The 26,327-nt window shown below is 43.6% G+C and overlaps 1 protein-coding gene across 1 annotated transcript in view; it reads right to left on the bottom strand.

Moving 5' to 3' along the window:
• The window catches only part of SH3YL1 (SH3 and SYLF domain containing 1), a 175,176-nt gene that overhangs the window by 84,777 nt on the left and 64,072 nt on the right, over positions 1–26,327 (bottom strand). Inside the window, exon 6 of the mRNA XM_068280373.1 lies at positions 24,156–24,284. Within this exon, the coding sequence (XP_068136474.1) occupies positions 24,156–24,284 (129 nt within the window). The remainder of the gene's footprint in view (positions 1–24,155; positions 24,285–26,327) is intronic.

Raw genomic sequence — 26,327 nt, 5'->3', positions numbered from 1 at the left:
CACAACATTATTCTCGCATATAAATTGGGCTGCAACTATGCGTTTTATAAGGTCAGAAGCAGATATTTACTGTAGGGGTCTTTGCTGATCCCCCCCACAGTCACACAATTGTGCTATTGACCTGGGGTGTAGCTATCCCACAGTGCTACTGCTTATTTTGATACTGAACCAAATAAGTGCATGGCTTTGCAGCAATCAGTGCTGTATATATATATATATATATATATATATATATATATATATATATCAACAAAGGTGCTGGGGGAACCTTTGTTGATGGGGGTGGAGGGCTGTATATATTGTATTATATTGTATATATGAATGTTGTGTTATCACAAACTCCTGACGACGCCTCGCTCCACGAGGTGAAACAATTGTTGAGTGACACTAATCTGACATCTATATTGCACCGCTCATACACCCTGTGGTGAATACGAATCCACCCAGCTACCTTCTATGAAGGCGTTTATGTCCCCTATGGGGACTCCAATCTAACACGTATTTTGACCTGCATGTACAACATTGAGCAGGCCAATCTAGTGTTATATAGACAGCACTGATTGCTGCAAAGCCATGCACTTATTTGGTTCAGTATCAAAATAAGCAGTAGCACTGTGGGATAGCTACACCCCAGGTCAATAGCACAATTGTGTGACTGTGGGGGGGATCAGCAAAGACCCCTACAGTAAATATCTGCTTCTGACCTTATAAAACGCATAGTTGCAGCCCAATTTATATGCGAGAATAATGTTGTGATAAAACTGTTTTAATAAACTGTATAGCAAATCCCCACAGCGGTCCAAAAAACAGGATTGCTCTGTGGGGAATTGGTTTTAAATAACCATCTAGTGCTAGAGGATCACATATTAGTTAAGGGGGAAGATCAGGTGTCGGCAGTCAGTTTGGGGGGCCCTGGGAGCTGAATTTGCTTGGGGGGGGGGGTTTACCTTTGCCTGTGGCTCCATCGGATGTTGAACCGATCCTGCAATGAAACTTTAGTGGAATGGACTAGTAACAAAGATATTCTAACAAAGATACAGTGGTTTGCAAAAGTACTCGGCCCCCTTGAAGTTTTCCACATTTTGTCATATTACTACCACAAACATGAATCAATTTTATTGGAATTCCACGTGAAAGACTAATGATTGGTGTCAGCACGCAGAGAGAATCTGATTAGTGATCTGCAGTATCACCAAGAATACAGATATATACCCGATTATTGATGATCTGCAGAATCACCGATAATCAGATATATTGCTAACCTCTGGACACCTATAGGTATGTGAGTGTTTGGTGTAACAGTAATACTTTGAGTGATGCGCCTGCTGAGCAGGCGATATACAGTAAAGAGACACTGCTCTGGGAGCACAGGAACCTTCCAGCAGCCTGAGGCTCTCCAAGGGGAGGAGTCAGGCTGGAGGCAGGAAGGGCCAGAGAGTGAGTGACACCTAGGGGTGGATGTCACTATGATCTGGAGACTATCTCTTAAGGGGAGAGATAGCTCTCGAGGTCGGCCAGGCCGGGTCAGCAACACACTGACAGATAAAGTAAAAAGACAGAAGGCTGATTCGGTATCCAAGTCTAGCAGGGTCTGGCAACGGAGTATCAGATATACGAGGTACCGAATCAGATGACAGAAGAGTAGTCAGGAAAGCAATAAGTCATAACATATCAAAATAATGCCTAGTCTGGGTGTGAGGTCCTTGGTCTCTACACCCCGGAACTAGTCTGAAGAATAACAAAGTGATTAGCACTAGTTCCCTAGTCTTAAGTGCGAGGTCCTTGGTCTCAGCACCCTGGAACTAGCCTGGAGTATAACACAGATGATAATACAGTTCCCTAATCTGAGTGCGAGGTCCGTGGTCTCAGCACCCTGGAACTAGCTCAAGCATAAACAGGATACAATTCAAATAATCTGGCTAAGTGTGAATTCCCAGGTCCACCTGGTTCAAACACACTGAAGGATCTGACTAGGTCTGAGTGCTTCCACGTAGTGATCGCAACGGCAGACAACTTGCAAGTGCCCAGCAGGAACTATATATGGAGTAGTGCTCTCCAGCACTATCCCTAATTGCTCAACCAATAGTATCCTGCTCTGGAGTCAGCTGATCGGCGTGGTCAGCTGACTCTTCCTGCTTAGTACAAGAATTCTGCCTCTCAGCGCGCGCGTGTATTCCTAAGCCTATGTGCACTAACAGACTCAGCCACACCAGACACACGCTGCCACGTGCAAACCGCCGCGCTGGACGTGGAACCAGCCGCCTTACTGTCGTTGCATGCGGCGACTTTTCCGCGTTCTGCCTTGCTACCAAACACACGCTTCCGCGTGGAAACCGCCGCACTGGACGCGGAATCAGCCGCCTGCTCAGTAGCACATGCGGCGGCTTTTCCGCGATCTCTCACAAAGACCAATACAAAGTGGTGTACACATGAGAAGTGGAACGAAAATCAAACATGATTCCAAACATTTTTTTTACAAATAAATAACTGCAAAGTGGTGTGTGCGTAATTATTCAGCCCCCGTTGGTCTGAGTGAAGTCAGTTGCCCATAGACATTACCTGATGAGTGCTTATAACTAAATAGAGTGCACCTGTGTGTAATCTAATGTCAGTACAAATACAGTTGCTCTGTGACGGCCTCAGTTGTCTAAGGCCTGGTGCACACCAAAAAACGCTAGCAAATCCGCAAAATGCTAGCAGATTTTGAAACGCTTTTTCTTATTTTTCTGTAGCGTTTCAGCTAGCATTTTGCGGTTTTGTGTAGCGGTTTTGGTGTAGTAGATTTCATGTATTGTTACAGTAAAGCTGTTACTGAACAGCTACTGTAACAAAAACCGCCTGGCAAACCGCTCTGAAGTGCCGTTTTTCAGAGCGGTTTGCGTTTTTCCTATACTTAACATTGAGGCAGAAACGCATCCGCAATCCAAAATCTGCAGCAGCCCGGGAGTATGCGTTTCTGCAAAACGCCTCCCGCTCTGGTGTGCACCAGCCCATTGAAATACATTACCCTAGCAGATCCGCACCCGCAAGCGGATCGCAAACTGCAGCCGAACAGCTCTGGTGTGCACTAGGCCTAAGAGGATATTGGAAGCAACAACACCAGGAAGTCCTAAGAACACACCAGAGAGGTCAGGGATAAAGTTAATGAGAAATGTAAAGCAGGCTTAGGCTACAAAAAGATTTCCAAAGCGTTGAACATCCCACGGAGCACTGTTCAAGCGATCATTCAGAAATGGAAGGAGTATGGCACAACTGTAAACCTACCAAGACAAGGCCGTCCACCTAAACTCACAGGCCAAACAAGGAGAGCGCTGATCAGAAATGCAGTCAAGAAGCCCATGTTGACTCTGGACGAACTGCAGAGATCTACAGCTCAGGTGGGGGAATCTGTCCATAGGACAACTATTAGTTGTGCACTGCACAAAATTTGCCTTTATGGAAAAGTGGCAAGAAGAAAGCCATTGTTAACAGAAAAGCATAAGAAGCCCAGTTTTCTTTTTTTAAATCATCCTTTATTAAAGTCAAAGAACAAAATATAAACAGAGCAGGTTTACAACAGATATAAAACTTTACATCAGCAGCAGGTATTATCTTCAGAAGTATTTGGCATAGATGCAACCATACAACGAATAGTGTAAATAGACATACGTTTATTCCATCACGAAGCTATTTTAACAAGTTAAAGGGCAGCTGTAGTAACTAGGGGAAATATGGAGAAGGTGATTGTGACCTCAGAGTTTTCTTATCTCATTTAATTACTCACAGTAAATAGTCTATCAATAATCAACGCCCGATCTGGGAGACCGGGAGTATTTAGCCAGGGAGCCCATATTTGTTCAAATTTTTGAGGTGCATCCCTGTGCGCATATACCAATTTTTCAAGCTTTAAGTAAGCATTCACCTGTACAATCCAGGAAGTAGAGGAGGGAGGAGCCGGATCAATCCAAGCAGATAGGATAAGCTTTCTAGCCTGAAATAGCAGCCTATGGATCATAATTTGTGTTGGATCTGGAACATTTAGCCCTGAGAGTAGCCCTAATAGACAGAACTGGAAAGTTCTAGGAGCAGTAGCATTGATGAGAGTGTCAATTATATCTAAAATATCTTTCCAGTATCTATGGAGCTTGGGGCAGTGCCACAACATGTGAATGAGATCTCCATGGTCTCTGCTGCAACGGGCACAGATAGGGTCATCTCTAAAGTGCATACTATATAACCTTTTAGGGGTCAACAGAGTTCTGTAAAGAATATTAAGTTGGGATAGTTTATGTGTAGCATTAGTAGAGACCAATGGTACAGTTTGCAGAATTTCGGCCCAATCCCCCTCTGAGAGGTCATCCAGCTCCTCCACCCATCTTCCATAACTCTTAAGAGGGAATCGTTTTAAAAAGAAATCCAATAGCATAGCATAACATTGTGAGATTAAACCACTTCTAGAGCAGCACTGGGCTATCAAGTTAAATAAGGGCGCCGGATGAAGAAGGAGTGAGTGTGTTTTTTGCTGCTGGTGGATAGCATGTACGAATTGAGCATGCTGAAATTGTAGCAATGGCGATAAGGGAATTCTCAGTGTTTCAGCTGTAGTTAAATAAGGCAAAGGTTCTGTAGCGTTTAGTACCTGTGCTAAGTATGCAATACCCCTATTTGCCCATTGATTGAGGAATGTCAGTTCACGCAGTTCTACAAGGCGAGTATTACCATTTAGAGGGGTATAGGTTGTAATACCCTTTATGTTTTGCATAGAGCGTATTCTGTCCCAGATTTTTTGCATCAAGGTCAAAGTTGGAATTTTACCATTACTGAAAGAGCCACATGTACCAGCCTCAAGTGCTGCATAAATAGAGGTAGAGCAAAGTTTTGTATTCAGGATCAGCCTACTAGAGTCTGAAAGTTCTTGAGATTCCCACCCTGCCAGATGTTGAAGCTGCGATGCAAGAAAGTAGACCCACGCGTTTGGTACAGCCAATCCCCCCTCATCTTTGGGGTATTGTAGATATTGCAATTTTATTTTTACCCTACCCGTACCCCAAATAAAATCCCTAAAAATTTTATCTATTGTTTTGAATATTTTGAGATGCAGCCATATTGGAGAGGTATGCAGGATATATAGCAGTTGAGGCATCGTAACCATTTTCAATAGGTTTACCCTGGCCACTGGAGATAGGGGCAGTTTTGACCATATCTTAAGTTTCTGACGTATCTTAATTAAGAGTGGGGAAAGATTAAGAGATTCGAATTGAGATATAACAGGTGAGACAATAATCCCTAAGTATTTAAATGAGGTCACTTTTTGAATTTGAGAGCAACATTGCAGCAAAATTGGGTCTTGTCTATCCAATGCTAAGAGGCACGATTTATCCCAGTTTACCACTAGGCCCGAGAACCTACCAAAGTCAGATAAGGCTGACATAGCGTTAATTAAGGAGGTGTCTGTATCCTGTAAAAATAATAAAGTGTCATCAGCATATAATGCTATTTTCTCTTCGAGGGGCCCATATTTAAATCCTTGTATTTGTTTGTTACTCCTAACCAGTCCAGCAAGGGGCTCTATGGCCAAGGCAAATAAAAGTGGGGATAACAGGCACCCTTGTCGGGTACCTCTTCCCAAGCTGAAAAATGGAGAATTAGAGTTATTAACTCTAATACAGGCCTTTGGGTGGTTATATAGGATTTTTACCCATTTAAGAAAATTGGGACCAAAGTTCATTAATTCAAGCACCTTGTATAAATATATCCACTCAACACTATCAAAGGCCTTGGCAATATCAAGGGATAGGATAGCCCTTTCTCCAACATTGGCCTCAATTCACTAAGCTTAACTCCTGTCTTTAATAACTCTTCTGAGCTGTTTTACAGTTATCACCATGGTGAAATAATTGTGATAACTGTAAAACAGCTCTGAAGGGTTATTAAAGAGGAACTCCAGTGAAAATAATTTAATATAAAAAGGTGCTTAATTTTTACAATAATTATGTATACATGATTTAGTCAGAGTTTGCTCATTGTAAAATCTTTCCTCTCCCAGATTCACATTCTGACATGTATTACATGGTGACATTGTTACTGTGGGCAGATTATGTAGCTGTTCTGGCTTTAACAGACAGCTATAAACAGCCATTTCCTGTGTGTGTCATTGTTACATTGTGGCAGTTTGCCCAGAGTACCGTACGGTACCAGAGCCTCTTGTGGGAGGGGTTTCAGCACAAAATCAGTCATACAGCGCCCCCTGATGGTCTGTTTGTGAAAATCATATTTTTCATGTAAAAGTGGGTATCAGCTACTGATTGGGATAAAGTTCAATTCTTGGTCGGAGTTTCTCTTTAAAGACAGGAGTTAAGCTTAGTGAATTGAGGCCAATGTCAGCAGGTAACTGAATATTGAGAAATGCCCTTCTAATATTAATTGCCGTGGATTTAGATGGGATAAATCCCGATTGGTCAGATCCAACCACAGTAGTAATCACCTTAGCAAGCCGATTTGCCAAGACCTTTGATAGTATCTTGATGTCGGTTGTCAGAAGAGAGATTGGTCTATATGATTCTGCCTTAAGGGAATCCTTGCCAGGTTTAAGGATTAAAACAATTACTGCCTCTGTCATTGAACTAGGTAAAATTCCCGATTCGAAAGCAGCATTAAATGCTTCCAGGAGCTTAGGTAATAGTAAATCATCATACCTTTTATAGATTTCTAGGGGGAGACCATCATTACCAGGGGCTTTATTATTTGGGAACGAGGCTACTGCTACTTCCAACTCTTCAAGCATAATAGGAGACTCCAACATGGCTGCATCTACCTCACTGAGACCCAGTAATGGAATAAGACTCAGATAATCATCTAGATCTTGAGGACTATATGTTGCTCTAGAGGAATATAGGTCATTATAGAATCTCTGCAATTCTAAGTTAATACGCGTAGAGTCTGTAACTATAGCTCCAGTAGGGGTAGATAAAGCACCAATAATATTAGGGGGAGATTGAGCTTTAGTTATAACTGAGAGCAAGTGTCCCGTTTGGTCTCCTTGCTCAAAAAATGCTTGCTTCTGAAAGAAGCGTTTATGATTTGCCTTGGATATCAGATGCTCATTAAGGTTGTCCTGAGCTTGCGCCCAAGCCACCCTATTGGCAGCTGTAGGATCTGCAATAAATTCAGCTTCTTTATCCCCCACCATTTTGGTCAGAGAAATATCAAAGTTTTTCGTTTTAGATCGTATTTTATTAATTTCCCAGGAGAAAAGTCCCCGGAGAAAGGCCTTGAATGCATCCCAGGACCACAACCTATTATTGGGATCATTATTACAGGTAAAGAATACTGTAATCTCTTTAATGATATCAGAATGTGTACTAATTAGTGTTAACCAATAAGGGTTTAGTTTCCAAGGCGGCCTTGGTTTCCTGCAGTTTGTAGAGGAAGAGATTACAACTTTTAGTGGGGTGTGATCAGAAAGAGATCGTACTAGATACTCAGCTTTCTGAATCAATATTTTCATGGAAGCGTTACAAATAGCTAGGTCAATCCTAGACAAAGACATATATGTTTTATTAAAGCACGAGTATTGTAATTCCCCGGGATGCATAGAACGCCAAACATCCATCAGACCCAACTCCCCAAGAAATCTAGCCAGTGGAGAAGGTTGACTCAGCTGTGTCCGGGACCTAAATCTATCCAACTTATGATCTAAGAACATATTAAAATCCCCAACCCATAGCAAGGGAAGGTGCCCCTTGTCTTTTATAAAGTTTACAATAGGCTGTAGATTGGATAATGAGAAAGGAGGGGGTGAGTAAATGTTCACTACAATACACTCTAGGTTATTAATCCGGCCATGCACTATTACAAAGCGCCCCTCTGGGTCAATTATAGAAGTCATAAGGGAGAAATGTATTTTGCTGTGGATTAATACGGATACCCCTCTGGAATAGGATGAGTGTGTAGAATGAAAGCTATGTAATATCCACTTTTTTTTTAATAAGTGAAGAGAATGAGGCATAAGATGGGTTTCCTGTAAACAGTAAATGGCAGGTCCCGCCTTTTGTAAAGCAGAAAGAATTGCATATCTTTTTGTTGCATCAGATAGCCCCCTTACATTCCAGCTTAATATAGTGGTATCTTCCATTTTAGGTGTTTAAAGTGTAAGAAAGGAGTAGTATGGTTACCTTTTTGAGCCCATAAACATAGGTTGGCTGCTGCTGCTGCTGCACTTTGATTAACTAAAGAGTAAAATTGAAGTAACATCCCCAACATTTCCCCCCACCCACCAAACCTAATGAACATCATTACTTGCGTAATAACAGAAATTCTTAGCATGAGAGCGCAGACCCAAAATTGTAATTTCCCCCCTAAAATATTGTTAAGCATATAACCAGAGGGTCTTGCTCTATGATTAATCAAGATTTGCCAAACCAACATACTCATTATCTGAGGACACAGAGAATTCTCCTCTCCCCCCAGACATTTCAGTATATAATCAAAGTGGTGTATTAAAGCAGATCACATAACAATTAACCCCTAAAAACATGGTCACCTCATAGCGGCTTAATAGCAATATCCCACATCCTCAGATAGCAGAGTTGCCTCCGCACAATAATTCAGAGATATAAATCACAGTGAGAGGCATACAGCCAGCAATCATAGGGCAGTTTTCATATGTATACTGACATCCACCCAGCATTCAAGCTGGAGTACAGTTTCCATATTTCAAGTATAATCCTGAAAGGTAGACACTAAAGTTATTCAGCAGATATGGGAGACTTTGCTTTTATATGCTGTTCATTTTGATCAAGCCAGTCCGCGGCGTCTTGCGGAGAGAAAAAGAAATGGGCCTCATTATTTATTATAACTTTAAGCTTCGCAGGGTAAAGCATAGCGTATAGTACTTGCATTTTCTGAAGACGCTTCTTAATATCATAGAACTTTAGCCTTTGTTTCTGTACTTCTGCCGAGAAATCAGGATAGAATGAAAGTTTAACTTCATTGTAGGTGATAGATCCTTTAAGCCTAGCTGCGTTCAGGAGAGCCTCGCGGTCTCTGTAGTGAAGAAACCTAGCAAGGAAAGGCCGAGGGGCAGCTCCAGGTTTTGGCGGACGTGTAGGAACACGATGTGCACGCTCTATGGCATATAGATTGGTGAAGGTTTCCCGACCAAAAAGAAGTATAAGTAGATTTTCAATAAACAATGTAGGGTCTGAGTTCTCAATCTTTTCAGGGAGGCCTACTATGCGCACATTATTGCGGCGTAGTCGATTTTCCATGTCATCGTTTTTATCAGAGTTTGCTGTGGCATGCCTTATAACTCGTTTTAAATCACGTGTAATCGGGCCCATTTGATCCTCCACCTTGCTGACTCTTGTTTCTACTGCCGTGGTTCTTTCCCTTATATTGCTAATGTCCTGTCGTATCAGCCCCAGCTCCTCTTTAATTCCGCCTGTCTGCTGCGTCAGAGAGAGTATGGCTTCATTGCAGGCCTGCACCGCGGCTAAAATTTCACTAGGCAGAGGCTCTTTAGGTTTTCTTCCTCCCCCTCCCAGCTTACCGGATCTGGCTGCTTTTGGTTTCGGGGTTGCGGCAGGTACTCCTAGATCAGCCTCAGTTTCCCACTCCTCCGCAACCGAGCCTTCGGTTTCCGCTTGGGCCCCCTCCGACTCTGCCCCATCGGCGTTTTGTTTGTCGGGAGCTATGTCTCCGGGCATGCTCTTAGTCTCCTTATGTGCGAATTTCTCCAGCCGAGATGCTATATCACTGCGCTGGGAGTCTGAGTGTTGTGCTGGAGGAGGATCGGCGCCATCTTGCCTCTTCGGATGGTCTGCAGAGGCCTTCTCCTCTCTATTCCTCAACATCATCGCCATTTGCACGGTTTCTTCCCCCGAGGGCACACTAAGGGTGTCAGTTCTGTAATCTCCGCCAGTCGGGACCAAATCAGGGGCTCAAATCAACGTACCGGATCAAATGTTGTCGGATCAGCGCGGGAGCTGTGTGAGATGCGTCTGCTCACATCGCCGGCTGGCCACGCCCCCCAAGAAGCCCAGTTTTCAGTTTTCCACAAGCCATGTGGGGGACACAGCAAACATGTGGAAGAAGGTGCTCTGATCAGATGAGACCAGAATGGAATTTTTTGGTCAAAATGCAAAACGCTATGTGTGGCGGAAAACACTGCACATCACTCTGAACACACCATCCCCACTGTCAAATATGGTGGTGGCAGCATCATGTTCTGGGGTGCTTCTCTTCAGCAGTGACAGGGAAGCTGGTCAGAGTTGATGGGAAGATGGTTACATAGTTATTTTGGTTGAAAAAAAGACATACGTCCATTGAGTTCAACCAGAGAACAAAGTACAATACCAACCTGCTCCCTCACATATCCCTGTTAATCCAGAGGAAGGCGAAAACCTCTTACAAGGCATGGTCCAATTAGCCCCAAAAGGGAAAAAAATTCCTTCCCGACTCCAGATGGCAATCAGATAAAATCCCTGGATCAACATCATTAGGCATTACCTAGTAATTGTAGCCATGGATGTCTTTCAACGCAAGGAAAGCATCTAAGCCCCCTTTAAATGCAGGTATAGAGTTTGCCATACCGACTTCCTGTGGCAATGCATTCCACATCTTAATCACTCTTACTGTAAAGAACCCTTTCCTAAATAAATGGCTAAAACGTTTTTCCTCCATGCGCAGATCATGTCCTCTAGTCCTTTGAGACGGCCTAGGGACAAAAAGCTCATCCGCCAAGCTATTATATTGCCCTCTGATGTATTTATACATGTTAATTAGATCCCCTCTAAGGCGTCTTTTCTCTAGACTAAATAAACCCAGTTTATCTAACCTTTCTTGGTAAGTGAGACCTTCCATCCCACGAATCAATTTTGTTGCTCGTCTCTGCACCTGCTCTAAAACTGCAATATATTTTCTGTAATGTGGTGCCCAGAACTGAATTCCATATTCCAGATGTGGCCTTGCTAGAGAGTTAAATAGTGGCAGTATTATGCTAGCATCTCGAGTTTTTATTTCCCTTTTAATGCATCCCAAAATTTTGTTAGCTTTAGCTGCCGCGGCTTGGCATTGAGTGTGATTATTTAACTTGTTGTCAATGAGTACTCCTAAGTCCTTCTCCAAGTGTGATGTCCCCAACTGTATCCCATTTATTTTGTATGGTGCTAGACCATTTGTACGACCAAAATGCATGACTTTACATTTTTCAACATTGAATTTCATCTGCCATTTATGTGCCCATTTAGCCATCCTATCCAGATCCTGTTGCAATATGTCCCTATCTTCCTGAGAGTGGATAATTCTGCATAATTTTGTATCATCTGCAAAGATAGCAACATTGCTCACTACTGACTTAGTGCCTGCCTAAGTTCATTGATGGAGCCAAATACAGGGCAATCTTGGAAGAAAACCTCTTGAAGTCTGCAAAAGACTTGAGACTGGGGCAGAGGTTCACCTTCCAGCAGGACAACAACCCTAAACATAAAGCCAGGGCAACAATGGAATGGTATAAAACAAAACATATCCATGTGTTAGAATGGCCCAGCCAAAGTCCAGATCTAAATCCAATCGAGAATCTGTGGCAAGATCTGAAAACTGCTGTTCACAAACGCTGTCCATCTAATCTGACTGAGCTGGAGCTGTTTTGCAAAGAAGAATGGGCAAGAATTTTAGTCTCTAGATGTGCAAAGCTGGTAGAGACATACCCTAAAAGACTGGCAGCTGTAATTGCAGGAAAAGGTGTTCTACAAAGTATTGACTAAGGGGGGCTAAATAATTACGCACACCCCACTTTGCAGTTACTTAAAAAAAAAGATGTTTGGAATAATGTATGATTTTCGTTCCACTTCTCACGTGTACACCACTTTGTATTGGTCTTTCACATGGAATTCCAATAAAATTGATTAATGTTTGTGGCAGTAATGTGACAAAATGTGGAAAACTTCAAGGGGGCCGAATACTTGTGCAAACCACTGTACATATGCTAAAATTCTTAGAAATGGGATAGCTGAGAAATCGTGGAAATCAATAGCAGGTTTGCATTTTTGGGTGAATACGCCATTTGAGGCTGGTATTTCTATGTTGTAAACTCAGCATGGTGTGCAGAATCTGCATTGTGGTGAAAATAATCACAGGAAGTAGAAGAAAGATGATAAATTCCAGAGCCTGGAATGGATTAAGCAGGGGCTTCATACATTAGTTACAAAATTCAATAACTCTGCAACCTAATCAGCTCCGAGGCTACAGAATTTGTGGTATCTTGGATGAGAAACTGTAGTCTGAATGCACACCGAGAGCATCCTATTACAGCCGCACTTCAGACATAAACCTTTTCCTAGATCTGTGTAAGCACAATGCTTGCTGCCTGAAGAGAGCAGGACTTGATCAGGTGACAGTTCTGGAGCCGAGCGCTGTACAGACACCTCATGCTGCTACAGCAGATTAAGGCATCTTTTGCTATGGAGGTGGAAGAAGGGATGATGTGTGGTGCACAATGTAGCAGTTTCTGGTGGTGACAGGAGGTAAAGAGGGGAACAATGGACTTGGCATCGATTGTCATTAAAGACCTGGTATCGATTGTCATTAAAGACCTGGTATGTTGGATCATCGAGCAATCTTGGCAAACCACAGGGAACACCTGAACACATGCTGGAATCAGCGTAAGCTTTATTTTAAGAACTTATTTAAGTCCATGCACAGGCTCCTTAATTACCATATATACTCGAATATAAGCCAAAAAGTGGCCCAAAAGTAGGGGTCTCAGCTTGTACTCATTAAGAGGTTATTAGTGACACCCCTCCCCCCCTGCACCCCAGTTTGCACCCCCCCCCCCACACACACACACCGCAATATACAAAATAAAGAAAAAAAATAGATGAGTGCTGACAGCTATGTGCCCCCTCCCCTCACTGTGTGCAGTGTGTGCCTGCGCAGTAAGCCGCGGACAACGTGGCCGTGATTGACAGCGGCGCTTGACGAAGGCGCAGTAAAGACGACCTCGAGGTCGGCCTGAACACCGTGCGGGGAGCCCGGGACGGCAGCCGAGAGGTCGGCTGCAGGGGCTGGAGAAAGCCCCAGGTGAGTAAAGCTAATTTTTGTTTTTTTTCCCTGATGATTCCTTAAAGGATTGAAACGTTAACTTTACAGATCTCTCCTTAACTTATTGACAGAAGAGTTAAAGGGAAGGTTCAGGGAGGGTGGCTAAAAAATAAAAATCAATTTCCACTTACCTGGGGCTTCCTCCGGCCCGTGGCAGGCAGGAGGTGCCCTCGCCGCCGCTCCGCAGGCTCCCGGTGGACTCCGGTGGCCGACCCGACCAGGCCGGCTGCCAGGTCGGGCTCTTCTGCGCTCCAAGGCCCGGCACTTCTGCGGCCCACGCCGGCGCGCTGACGTCACCGGACGTCCGCTGGGCTGTACTGCGCAGGCGCAGAACTACTGCGCCTGCACAGTACAGCCCGGAGGACGTCCGATGACGTCAGCGCGCCGGCGTGGGACGCAGAAGTGCCGGGCCTTGGAGCGCAGAAGAGCCCGACCTGGCAGCCGGCCTGGCCAGGTCGGGTCGGCCACCGGAGACCACCGGGAGCCTGCGGAGCGGCGGCGAGGGCACCTCCTGCCTGCCACGGGCTGGAGGAAGCCCCAGGTAAGTGGAAATTGATTTTTTATTTTTTACCCACCCTCCCTGAACCTTCCCTTTAAGTTTAGGTTTGCCTGAGGTAAAAGGTTTCCTGAATACTACATGCCTAATCACCATGGTGATAACTCTAGAAACAGCTCAGAAACATTATTAAAAACAGGAGATAAGCTTAATGAATTGAGGCCAATATCATATAAAACTGGAACTAGAGCACAAGCCAGTTCTGGGTAGGATTGGGACTGTACACACACGTTTATCACATCATCTCACTTCAGGTGCCCTTTTAACCACTTCAGGATCACAGGTTTTCTTCCCTTAAAACCAAAACAACTTTTACATTTCAGCGCTCCTCCCATTCATTCACTGATAACTTTATTGCTACTCATCACATGTGAATGATCTATAGCTTGTTTTTTTCGCCACAAATTAGGCTTTTCAAGGGTGATATTTTATTTTAGTAATAATGTTATTCTCTATGCATTTTAAAGAGAAAAAAGAGAAAAAAATGAAAAGATACACTATTTCTATATTTCCAACCACTGTAGTTTTAAAATAGACAAAGATACCATAGATAAAACCAACACATTTTATCCGCCCACTTGTCCCGGTTATCACAACATTTAAATAATGTTCCTAGTACAATGTATGGCGACAATATATTATTTGGAAATAAAGGCACATTTTTTCAGTTTTCTGTTTTCTGTTTTTTCATTGTCATCTATCAGTAATTAAAAGCCCTTATCTGTAAAAGTAACAGTAATATACCATCATGGCATACATATTTAAAAAGCTGAGTGACTAAGGTAGCTATTTATGTATTGTATTTTCAATTATGTCACTTGTGGGTTTTTTTACAAGCGTTTTATTTTGGTGCCGAGTATATGAAAATAACAATTTTATTGCTTTTCATTCAGTTTCTTGCTAAAGAAAATTCACATGACATAGGTTTCAGTTGTCAAATATCCCAAATTATATTCTCTCGCTTGTCACGGTTAAAATGATACCCTATATACATCATCAGATAGCTTCTTGGGCACACCGCACACTGATAACCACAAGTAGCACCATTGGATTTTTGAAGGCCATTTTTTGCAACAAAAGTAATACAATCATTCTTTCTTGGCAAAGCCACTGGTGTCTCAGAACATTCAGTACAGGTCATAAACCAAACCATTCTGAAAACTAGAGACCTAGGCCTACTCAGATAAACATATTTTGTAACATTTGGATTAATGCCCTTTTGCTGAAATTGTACCAGAAGTTTGAAAACAGCATTTTTTTACAGTTTTCTTCAGTTTGGCGAGAAAAAAAAATCACATGACATAGACTTCAACAATACTACATCCCAAATTATATTCTCTCGCTTGTCACGGTTAAAATGATACCCTATATACATCATCAGATAGCTTCTTGGGCACACCACACACTGATAACCACAAGTAGCACCATTGGATTTTTCAAGGCCATTTTTTGCAACAAAAGTAATACAGTAATTCTTTCTTGGCAAAGCCCCTGGTGTCTCAGAACATTCAGTACAGGTCATAAACCAAACCATTCTGAAAACTAGAGACCTAGGCCTACTCAGATAAACATATTTTGTAACATTTGGATTCATGCCTTTTTGCTGAAATTGTACCAGAAGTTTGAAAATAGCATTTTTTTACAGTTTTCTTCAGTTTGGCGAGAAAAAAAAATCACATGACATAGACTTCAACAATACTACATCCCAAATTATATTCTCTCGCTTGTCACGGTTAAAATGATACCCTATATACATCATCAGATAGCTTCTTGGGCACACCGCACACTGATAACCACAAGTAGCACCATTGGATTTTTCAAGGCCATTTTTTGCAACAAAAGTAATACAGTCATTCTTTCTTGGCAAAGCCCCTGGTGTCTCAGAACATTCAGTACAGGTCATAAACCAAACCATTCTGAAAACTAGAGACCTAGGCCTACTCAGATAAACATATTTTGTAACATTTGGATTCATGCCCTTTTGCTGAAATTGTACCAGAAGTTTGAAAATAGCATTTTTTTACAGTTTTCTTCAGTTTGGCGAGAAAAAAAAATCACATGACATAGACTTCAACAATACTACATCCCAAATCATATTCTCTCGCTTGTCACGGTTAAAATGATACCCTATATACATCATCAGATAGCTTCTTGGGCACACCGCACACTGATAACCACAAGTAGCACCAACAGCTTTTTCAAGGCCAATTTTCTCCCCAAAGTGTCATTCTTTTTTTAAGTCCAGTACACACTTTCAATTAAAATTGGCCAATCACTGACCAATTGTACCACCTTACCATGTAGTATGAGAGTCAACAAATATTGAATAGTATGAGCAGATTGTGCAGGTAAACGCTCATACTGTAGTATGAGGGTTTACCTACACAATCTGCTCATATTATTCAAGATTCAATAGTAAAATTGATCAGTGATTGGCCAATCATACTTGAAAGTGTGTACAAGGCTTTAGCAAAGTATACTGAGGGCTTCACAATGTCTTTAAACATACACAAATTGGTACTCACCATTGTAGAAGCTGTAGCAAGGTGGAAGTCAGGAGGTCCGAAGGTGTCCGGCAGCCATGCCAAGGGTCAGAGTTTGGTAGATCAGCCATGCCAGAGGTCAGAGGGTAATTCGGCAGCCATGCCAGAGTTCAGAGGGTGGTCGTTAGTTATGCCAGGGGTCGAATTCCATAGAGTGGTTGTCAGCCATGCCAGAGGTCAGATCCGGAGAGTCAAATACAGTTCAATTATACCATAAAAAAAAAGGCAGTGAAAGGGTAAAAAAAAAAAAAAAAAAAAAAAAACAACTAATAATGAAGGACTGTATGATAGGTCTCAAAGCAGGGATTAAGGCATAGTGCTGCTTTGGACGGACATTTCGGACAATGATATCGTGTGTCCCTTCGAACGTGATTTTTCCTGCAAACTCTGCACCTTTTTTGGGGGTATGGTTTTGATGCAGTTGGGGGGAGTGGGGCAGGAAAATGATTTCCCTCAAATCTGGCAACATTTTCTGCACGAAGTTGGTCTGGGTTTGGGGCAGGTTGTCCAGATTCAAAAAGGAGACATGTAATTATTGCCAGCTGGAACTTTAAAAAAGAGTCCCTGTTACCTGATTTTTTGTACAGGACAAAGGCGTTTTGGAGGCACATCTGGAAAAAATATAGAGCCACTTTTTTGTACCAGATCTTCCTCTTCCTGTTGAGCCTGTATGGTGCCAAAACCTGGTCGGACAAGTCCACTGCCCCCATGAACTTGGTGTACTCAGCGATGGCCAGTGGTTTTACTACTTCCCGACTACGAGTCCTCACAGTTGTTGTTGCCTCGGTGTGGATGGTGGTGAGGGCTAAGACATCGCGCTTATCTCTAAATTTTAAAGCGAGCAGCTCGTTGCTCCGTTGGCTGCAGGTCTCCCCCCTCTTCAGTTTTTTATGAACGACCTCTGATGGCAGGCCTTTGCGATTTGCCCTGACAGTTCCGCAGGCTGGAGTCTGGACTGAAAATAAATGTTTGAACAGTGGAACACTCGTGTAAAAATTGTCCACGTAAAGGTGGTAACCCTGGTGGAGTAGAGGGTTGAGGAGGTCCAGTACTATCCTCTCTGTTGTACCCATGTAGGGAGGGCATCCAGGAGGCTGTATTAAGCTGTCCTTCCCTTCATAAACTTTTAGTGAATAGATATAGCCACTCCCACTTTCGCACAACTTGTACAGTTTTATCCCATACCGTGACCTTTTGTTGGGTATATATTGTTTGATTGCCAGCCTCCCGTGGAAAGGGATTAAGGACTCATCGATGGCTATTCTTTGCTCTGGCATGTATTTTTCTGCAAAAGTTCTATTTAAATGGTCGATGAAGGGCCTCAATTTAAATAGTCGGTCATGGGCTGGGTCGTTAGGTGGGAGGTGGTCTGCATTATTGCTAAAATGCAAGCAGGTTAGCAGCATTTGGTAGCGGCGTCTGGTCATTCTGGACGAATAAATTGGGATGCAGAGGATTGGATTTTTTGTCCAGTACAGTTGCTGTTCAGGTAATGGAGAAAGGGCCATATCGAAAGTCAATCCCAAAAAAACTTTCAAATCACGGGTAGTTGCAGGGGTCCAGTGGGAAGCTAACACACAGGTGGGATGGTCTGCTATGCGTTGCTGGGCATAGATATTGCTCTGATCGCAGACATACTGCAGGAAGCTCTCTGGCAAAAAAAGTTCAAAAAAGTCAATGGGCTGCATGTTGCTGGTGTCCACTAATAGGCCACTCCTGGCTGTGAAGGGAGGGAGGTTAGGGGTCTCCATATTAGATGCTGACCATTGTGGGTCCCTTAGATCATAGGGTAGTGGTTCCCTCTGTGGTACCCTTGCTGGCATGCTCTGCCTTGGCCTGGCAGCCCTCTGACCTCTTGGGATGGCATTGCTGGAGGTAGCTATAGGTGACCCTCCTTCAGAAGCAGTGTCAGTGTCACTAATGCCCTTTGCCTGCTCCGCGCTCCTAGATGGCTGAGCTGTGGATGGCCCAGCAGACTCAGAATCGCTGTCCGTTGAGTCGCTTTCTGACTCGGACGGCAGCCAATCAATATCTGTGGACTCCAAATCATCCTCAAATTCGCTGCTGCTGTGACTGTCACTGTCACTGTCACGCTCCAGAATGGCGAACGCCTCTTGCAAAGAATACATTCTCTTTGCCATCTTTATAGAAAATGTATATAGGATATACACTATAATTGTATAGAGGCAAATTGTAAAAAAAAAAAAAAAGAGAGAGAGAAAAAAAAGAGTCCACAAAAATACAGCAGAAATAATATTCTATAAAAAAAAGCAAGGGAGGCTAGGATTAGATCAGGGTTGATCAGGGTGATCAGGGTTGATCAGGGTTGATCAGGGTTGATCAGGGGTATATAGTCCTGGTATATTTATTGATCAGTCCTGGTATATTTATAAAATCCACTAGGTGGCAGTCAGAATACAAGTAAAGAAGATCCAGTTACCTTGTAATCCTCTCAGGAGTGATTACAAGGTAACTGTATCTTCTCAAGTGCTGGCAACATTGTTTGTAAACCTCACAAATGAATGAGCACTGCTATTGGCTTATAGCAGTGCTCATTCATGGTTACAGGCATCTGATTGGTGATGGGAGTAATTACTCCCATTCATCAATCCCACCCAGAAATAAATGAAGCTGGTGCACGTGCACGTGCACGCACGGGGGCGCGCACCCGCGGGCGGGAGCGCGGGAGCGCGCGGGAGCGGGGGCGCGCGGGAGCGCGCGCGTGCACGCGCGCGATCGCGCCCGCACAGCACAATAGCGGCAGGGGCGTTTATAAACGCCCCTGATCCGCTAATTAAGTCAATAGGGGCGTAGTTAAGCGTCTGGGAAATCCGAAAGTGGTTAAACATGTCATTATTTCTAAACCTATTTAATAAATGAAACAAAAAGAAAACACTACATACAGTAGTTCCTATTAGATATTATTCATTTGTGAAATTATCCAGTTTTAAAGTAGAACTGAAGCGAGAGGGATAAAGAGGCTGCTATATTTATTTCCTTTTACAGGACAACTGAATTTTAGAGGTCTATGGAGGTGATATTTATTTCCTTTTAAACAATACACATTGCCTGCCAGCCCTGCTGATCTATTAGGCTGCAGTAGTGTCTGAATAACACCAGAAACAAACATGTAGCTTATCTAGTCAGATCTGACAATAATGTCAGAAACACCTGATCTGCTGCATGCTTGTTCAGGGTCTATGGCTGACAGTATTAAAGGCAGAGGATCAACAGGACTGCCCTACAACTGGTATTGCTTAAAAGGAACTAAATATAGCAACCTCCATTTACCTCTCACTTCAGTTATCCTTTAAGCAATACCAGTTACCTGGCTTATCCTACCAGCCATAGACCCTGAGTAAGCATAAGCAGATCAGGTATTTCTGACATTATCAGATCTGACAAGATTAGATGCATGCTTGTTTCTGGCGTTATTAAAGCACTACTGCAGTCAAAGAGTTTAGCAGGGCTGCCAGGCAACTGGTATTGTTTAATGGAAAATAAATATGGCAGCCTCCATATCCCTCTCACTTCAGTTGGCCATTAATTGAATAACTGTTTTAAATAGTGTGAAAGAAGCAGGTCAAATAGGTCATATTTTATAACTTTCCTAGAATATATGAGACATTCTCCTCACTGTGACACAAAACGGAGACACATCTGGGAATGCTTAGAACATCTTAGAAGCTGCTGCTTTGACCGTAGCGAACTCCAAATTCTTTGCTAATGATTAAATTGTTTTAGTCTTAAACGCTTCATTGTAGTACTGTATTATGCTTAAAGTGTACCTGAGTTGGGCAAATAAAAAGATGTTATACTTACCCAGGGCTTCCTCCAGCCCCATGAGCACCGATGCGTCCCTTGCTGTCCTCCTGAGTGGCTCTGTTCTATCAGTCCCGGTAATCTGGCTCAGTCGCGCCAGTCGGCTGCTCTGTGCAATGCACAGGGGCCGAGCATGCGCAGAAGAGCCAACTGGTAAGACTGAGCCAGGTTTCGGGGACCAATACCAGGCGAACTGAGCCACTGTCCTCCCTATTGGCTCCGTTCTATCGGTCCCGGTAATCTGGCTCAGTCGCGCCTGTCGGCTGTTCTGCGCAATGCAGAGGGGCCAAGCATGCGCATAAGAGCCAACTGATAAGACTGAGCCAGGTTCCGGGGACCAATACCAGGCGAACTGAGCCACTGGGGAGGACGGCAAAGGACTCATTGGTGCTCATGGGGCTGGAGGACGACCTGGGTAAGTATAAAATCATTTTATTTGCCCATCTTAGGTTTATTTTAAATATAGGAGGTTCAAGCATTAAACTGAACATTTGCAAAGGATATAATTTCATAAAATGCACCTCTCTATCTGGATACGGTTATGCTGATATCTAACAGAGGAGTCAGGTGGGACTTGGACAGTCGTGGAAAAACATCTCCAACTCAGCATTCATTTCTAGTCAATTTGTGTAATTAACAACATGACAAGGGAGCTGCAATAACCTGTCCACTGCATACACAAGGTGGTGCAGACAAGCTTGCCAAGCTACCGCTGCAGGTTATACATAAATATCTGCATATATGCCAGGGCATCAAACCAATTCTACTTTTTTGGAGGTAAAAGCTACTAGGAGCCAACACATTTTGGCCTACACGGCAGCCTTAATCAAGTCAAGGGGAGTGTGCACCTAATCGATCAAAAAAAATATCACACTAAGAATGACTATTACTCACAGTATAGCTTTAAAAAAAAAAGTATATTTATTAGATAAACATTGTTAATGACAGTTTGACTCAAGCTGCCAGCAAAGCAGATCCATCCCCCAAACCCAGGTGCCAAAACTGGATGGTCTCTGCTCCCTGTATGTGTTTGTCAGCATGCACACAGCTTATGCTGGTGCATGCGCATGGTGCACATGGACACATAACGTTAGCTCCCTTGTGCGATTGGTAAGATGCACTGTCTGTCCCATGAGAGGACGTCAGGATGTGTGCTCCTAATCCATTGATAGGTTTGATGCAATGAATATGTTTGCATGTCTGCACTATGCATGTTACAGGGCCAGAGTTAGGACACCTATGTTTACCTGGGTACTTCTGTGCAGTATAGGTGACTAAGCATAAGAATGCATTCTTCTGTGAACTAAAACCCCGGCTTTTAACTTAGCTGTAGGGATAACAGTTGTGCCTGGATGAGTGAATCTGTGAATGCATTTGTTTGAACATTTGCATGCGAGAGTGCAAAGGGTTAATAGATTTTTGCTGTTTTCTAGCCACACCCCCTTCAGCACCTCCCTTTCCTTAATAACTTATTTAATGTCCTAACTAGAGGCGATGTGCCTGGATATATGTATTTTTTTCCAGTGTGAAAATAGGTTGCAGCTTGGCTGACTGGAATGGAAAACTATTCCTGATACTTAATCTTACCTTTCTCCCTTTACTTTAGTCCCCTTCTGAAGCCAAACTTCATCTCCCTCCACTTTGATGTTAACCGTTTAATGAGATGTCTAACCTAAAACTCCCCACTTAACAATATGCGGCTATTCACACTTGTCAAAATCGCATGCCTTTTCCTGCATGCGAAATTGCAATTGAACTTAAAAGGAACCTGAAGTGAGAGACATATGGCCTCAATTCTGGTAGGGTTATCAAACAAATTACCTCATGTGAGGTAATTTACCTCAAGAGGTAATGACATTTAGCAATTTTGGTAGGTTTTATTCATGTTTTACATCATGAGGTAAATTATGAGGTAATTTGCATTAATTTTACCGAAAATAGCTATACTCATGGAAATTAGGGGGCATGTTAGCACATCATTTACCGAACAGTTTAAGACCTGCTTGTATCTGGAGATAAATTCAATTTGTATGCATTTTGCAGTTTGTTTGTTTTTTTGTAGAAATAAAACCCCAAATATTTCCTGGATTTATTTTTATAAGGGATGCCTATAAATATACGGTACTATTCCGTTAGCCGGGCGCAACCACTAGGTGGCGTTAATTACTATTCCCCCTCCAGGCCGCCATGGATAGTAGAGAAAAAAGATGTAACTCTGCTGCCGGTTGCGCCCGGCTAACCGAAAATAACCAAATATACTTTTCATAGGTTGCTACATAATCAAATACACCTTTCCCCCTCAAAAAAAAAATCTTCCAAAGACTATCCTAAAGCTCCATCTAGACCAGGGGTCTCAAACTCAATTTACCTGGGGGCCGCAGGAGGCAAAGTCAGGATGAGGCTGGGCCGCATAAGGAATTTCACAATCGCGGCGCATCACCGCCTCTGCCCGCCCCTCTCACTCTTCCTTCACAGAGAGGGGCGGGCAGAGGCGGCGATGCGCCGCGATTGACGTCAGGAGGGGCAGAGCTGAAGCTAAAAGCTCTGCCCCTTCCAGGAAATGCCTGCGGATTGCCCCCCGGTCGATTTGGATCGTTTAGCGGCGGGGATGCGGCGGATTACTTGGGAGCACTGAAGCGAACTATAAGGAAGCTTTTGCCGGCGAGGGCCACAAAATATTGTATCGAGGGTCGCAAATGGCCCGCAGGCCGCGAGTTTGAGACCCCTGATCTAGACGGAGCAATCTGGCGGCTCGATTAGCCGCCGGATCGACTCTTCCGCATCCCCGTGCGTACCCGCCTCGTACCCGCTCGCCCGTGCGTGCGTCAGATTCGATACCCGCTCGTCCCCGCCGGCGCCGCTTATCTTCCGCTCGATTCCCCGCTATTGTCCGCTCGCGGGGAATCGGCCGCGGCGAGATCAGACCTGTCGGATCTTATGATGCGGCTCGATTGATAAGACAAATCGGCATGTGTAGACTGGGCTTAACTTATGGAAGACAATTAAAGACTACTATTATTTATTTACTGTATGCCTACCGCTGAAATACCTCATGTTTTACCTCACTTTATGCATTTATCTCATGTTTTACCTCATGTTCAGAAATGGAGAAAAATCTTGAATTGCTAAAAAAAAAAAAAAAAAGAGGAAAATACCTCATGAGGTATTTTACCTACAAAAAACTATTTACCTCACATAGCTACCAGAATCTAGCATCAGGTGTTTCAGCATACCGCTCAACTTTTTGAGATAAGAAAGAGGGACACTTAAGCCACGCCCCTACCACACCTTTAACCATGCCCCCCCCCACTACACCCCTAATCACACATACCATAAAGATTTCATAAGAAAAATATGTTGTTTTATAATTCAAACCACACTGGTCCCTTCTATCCTGGTTCATTTTCCTTCATTTTAACAGTTGAAAATAAGAAACATATCAATTTAAAGGATGGGAATAAGGTTTAGATTCAATTAAACACATTTTTAAAGCAGGTCCGAGATGAAAAACTAACTATAACAAGTAACTTGTTTATACATCTTTTCTAAAGTTTAGATAGTATACACAGCAAATCTAGCTGCAAAGTGCTTCAACAGTTTATGATTATTTATTCCTGTGATAAAATGAGAGCGGCCATTTTCTGTTTGTCACGTTACACACAGGCAAGCTGATCTGTATCTCCAGCCCTCAGCCTGTGAAAACTTCACTCCCCTCACCTCCTCCCCTCTGCCTCTGAAATCTCTGGCTAGTAACCTCCTCCTCCTGCCCATACTGAGTTCCCATAAGCCCTTGCTACTAAGGCTCATAATGCCAAGGCTCTCTGGAGAAGCTGTGGGCGAGGCTTGTTTAGTTTATAGGGAATTGGAGTATTAAAACGAAAAAAAAAAAGTATTTGGTTTTAGGAATGCACTATAAACTATATGAAAGGAACACAATTATGCAATGAGTAAAAGTTTATCTCGATCTACTTTAAGTAGAAAAAAAACATATATTTACTCAGATCTGTACATCAGTCCTGCAAGATGAACAAATGAGGCAGAAAGAGGACAGAGGGACAGGGTATCCAAAGGGGGGCCGTCCCTCCAACAGAGGGACAGTTGGGAGCTATGGACTTTCATTCCTGGTAACACCCCAATGATGATGTCAGACTTACTTGCGATTGGTTTCTTTTCTTTCAATCAAACCAGAACCTTCCAAGGATATGCCAGCAAACAGTCCTCGGGACTTGCAGTAAGTGTACACTGCGGCTGAACTTCGAATAGCGACATCTCCCTCCAAATTTCTGAAATAGTCATATTATATGATCAAATGTAGGTCTTCTTACATCACACAGAAGTGCATATAACTTTAGTGGCATTTTTTAGACACATACAAATGGGCACCTAAGTCTGTGGATTTCAAGCCTGTCCTCTGACCTCACCAATATTCCATATTTTGTGCACTATCTCATAGGGACACAACTCTTAATTCAGGGATTAATCCACCTATGTTTCATAGAGGAAATAAAAAGAAATGAAAGCAAAATGCAAACTGTGGGTGCGGCTTCAGACTGTGGTCAGGGGGCACCGACAAAAACAGGCCTTCCGGGTTTTACCGCGTGGTAATCCCCTTCTGCCGGGATTCAAAAAGGAAGTGATGCTCGTTTGCGGTCACTTCCTGTTTAGGAGATACGGAAGTGCGCAGAAGTGTATTGTAAAAATACAGTTCCGCGCATACACACCACATCGTCGTCATAGACTTACATGACTTCTGGCCCGCCGCCGCAGAGGTCGCGCGGTAACGTCGGTATCCGCCCATGGTAGATCGGTGACCTCCATCACACCGCATGCTGTATGAAAGCACCTATAGGCTTTTATTAGCATAGCGGTGAGGTGCAGTAAAATGGAAAGGGCCCTGAGAATGTTTCATGCGGGAGACTAAGCTGCGTTCTTGTTAAACAGTTCAGCCTTCCGTCCGCTGCTCAGCAAGTGCCTTTTGGCTGCAATTTAGGTGCCTTTTGGCTGCAATGGCAGCGTTTCGAACACCACACTGGTCAGTGTTTGGCATGGGATGCAGTTACTGGGAGCAGAAAACATCATGTTTGCACAGCTGCAGCCGCATTCAGATGAGATGCAATGAGGTGGCTGTCTCTCCATGGCTGTGCTGAGCGATAGCAAGCACCTAGCCGCTGCAAAGGAGCAGCTGATGGGTAATGACTTCAACTCCTTCAGCCTACCCTGTGAAAGAGGCCTTAAAGCACACCTAAATAGATGTAAACATTGCAAACCGCATTTGTTGGTAATCCTACCTATGGACACCTCGAGAGAATAGACATACAACGTGTTTCACAGGTGTTCAAGCTGTATACTGTGCTGTGGTGGCACATATCGACTACAGGGGGCAAAAAAACAAAACAAAAAAAAACTCCACTTACCTGGGGCTTCCTCCAGCCCCTGGCAGTCGTTCTGGGACCTCGCCGCAGCTCCTCTCACTCCCGGTGTCCTGCGCTGAAGAAGCCGACCTCACCAGGTCGGCTTTCGGGTCAGCTTCATGTGCCCTCCACGGCGAGGGGACACGTAGTGTATGCGACATCATCGGGTCCCTACTGCGCAGTTCGGCTTCTTCAGCGCAGGACACCGGAAGTGAGAGAAGCTGCGGCGAGGACACAGAACGACTGCCAGGGGCTGGAGGAAGCCCCAGGTAAGTGGAGTTTTTTTTTGTTACAGCTTGGACCTTCCCTTTAAGTGAAACTTTTTTTTTCTCGTTCGGTTTAGGTTCACTTTGATGAATCAAGCCAATTGGCCACAATTCACTAAGATAATGCTGGTGATAATAAGGCAAGTGAAAACCACACATCGATCGGTATTTATCACCTCTGCAGTTATTTTCACATGCAGTAGGTAGGGAGGGGAGGAGCACATGCGGGTAGGATGTAACTCCATCCCTCCTGATGCAAAGACAATGGCAGCCTGTGTAGGACAGCAAGGGAAGGAGAGAGAGAGAAGCTGTGATTGTGTGATTGTGTGTGTGGCTGGGTCTGTGTGTGAGTGAGTGAGATAGAGAGTGAGAGAGTGAGTGAGAGAGTGAGTGAGATAGAGAGTGAGTGAGATAGAGAGTGAGTGAGATAGAGAGTGAGTGAGATAGAGAGTGAGTGAGATAGAGAGTGAGTGAGATAGAGAGTGAGTGAGATAGAGAGTGAGTGAGATAGAGAGTGAGTGAGATAGAGAGTGAGTGAGATAGAGAGTGAGTGAGATAGAGAGTGAGTGAGATAGAGAGTGAGTGAGATAGAGAGTGAGTGAGATAGAGAGTGAGTGAGATAGAGAGTGAGTGAGATAGAGAGTGAGTG

Source organism: Hyperolius riggenbachi, chromosome 4 (assembly GCF_040937935.1).
Source record: "Hyperolius riggenbachi isolate aHypRig1 chromosome 4, aHypRig1.pri, whole genome shotgun sequence".
Classification (NCBI taxonomy): domain Eukaryota; kingdom Metazoa; phylum Chordata; class Amphibia; order Anura; family Hyperoliidae; genus Hyperolius; species Hyperolius riggenbachi.
The sequence above is the reverse complement of the archived record's forward strand: the minus strand, read 5'-3'. Positions and strand labels throughout refer to the sequence as shown.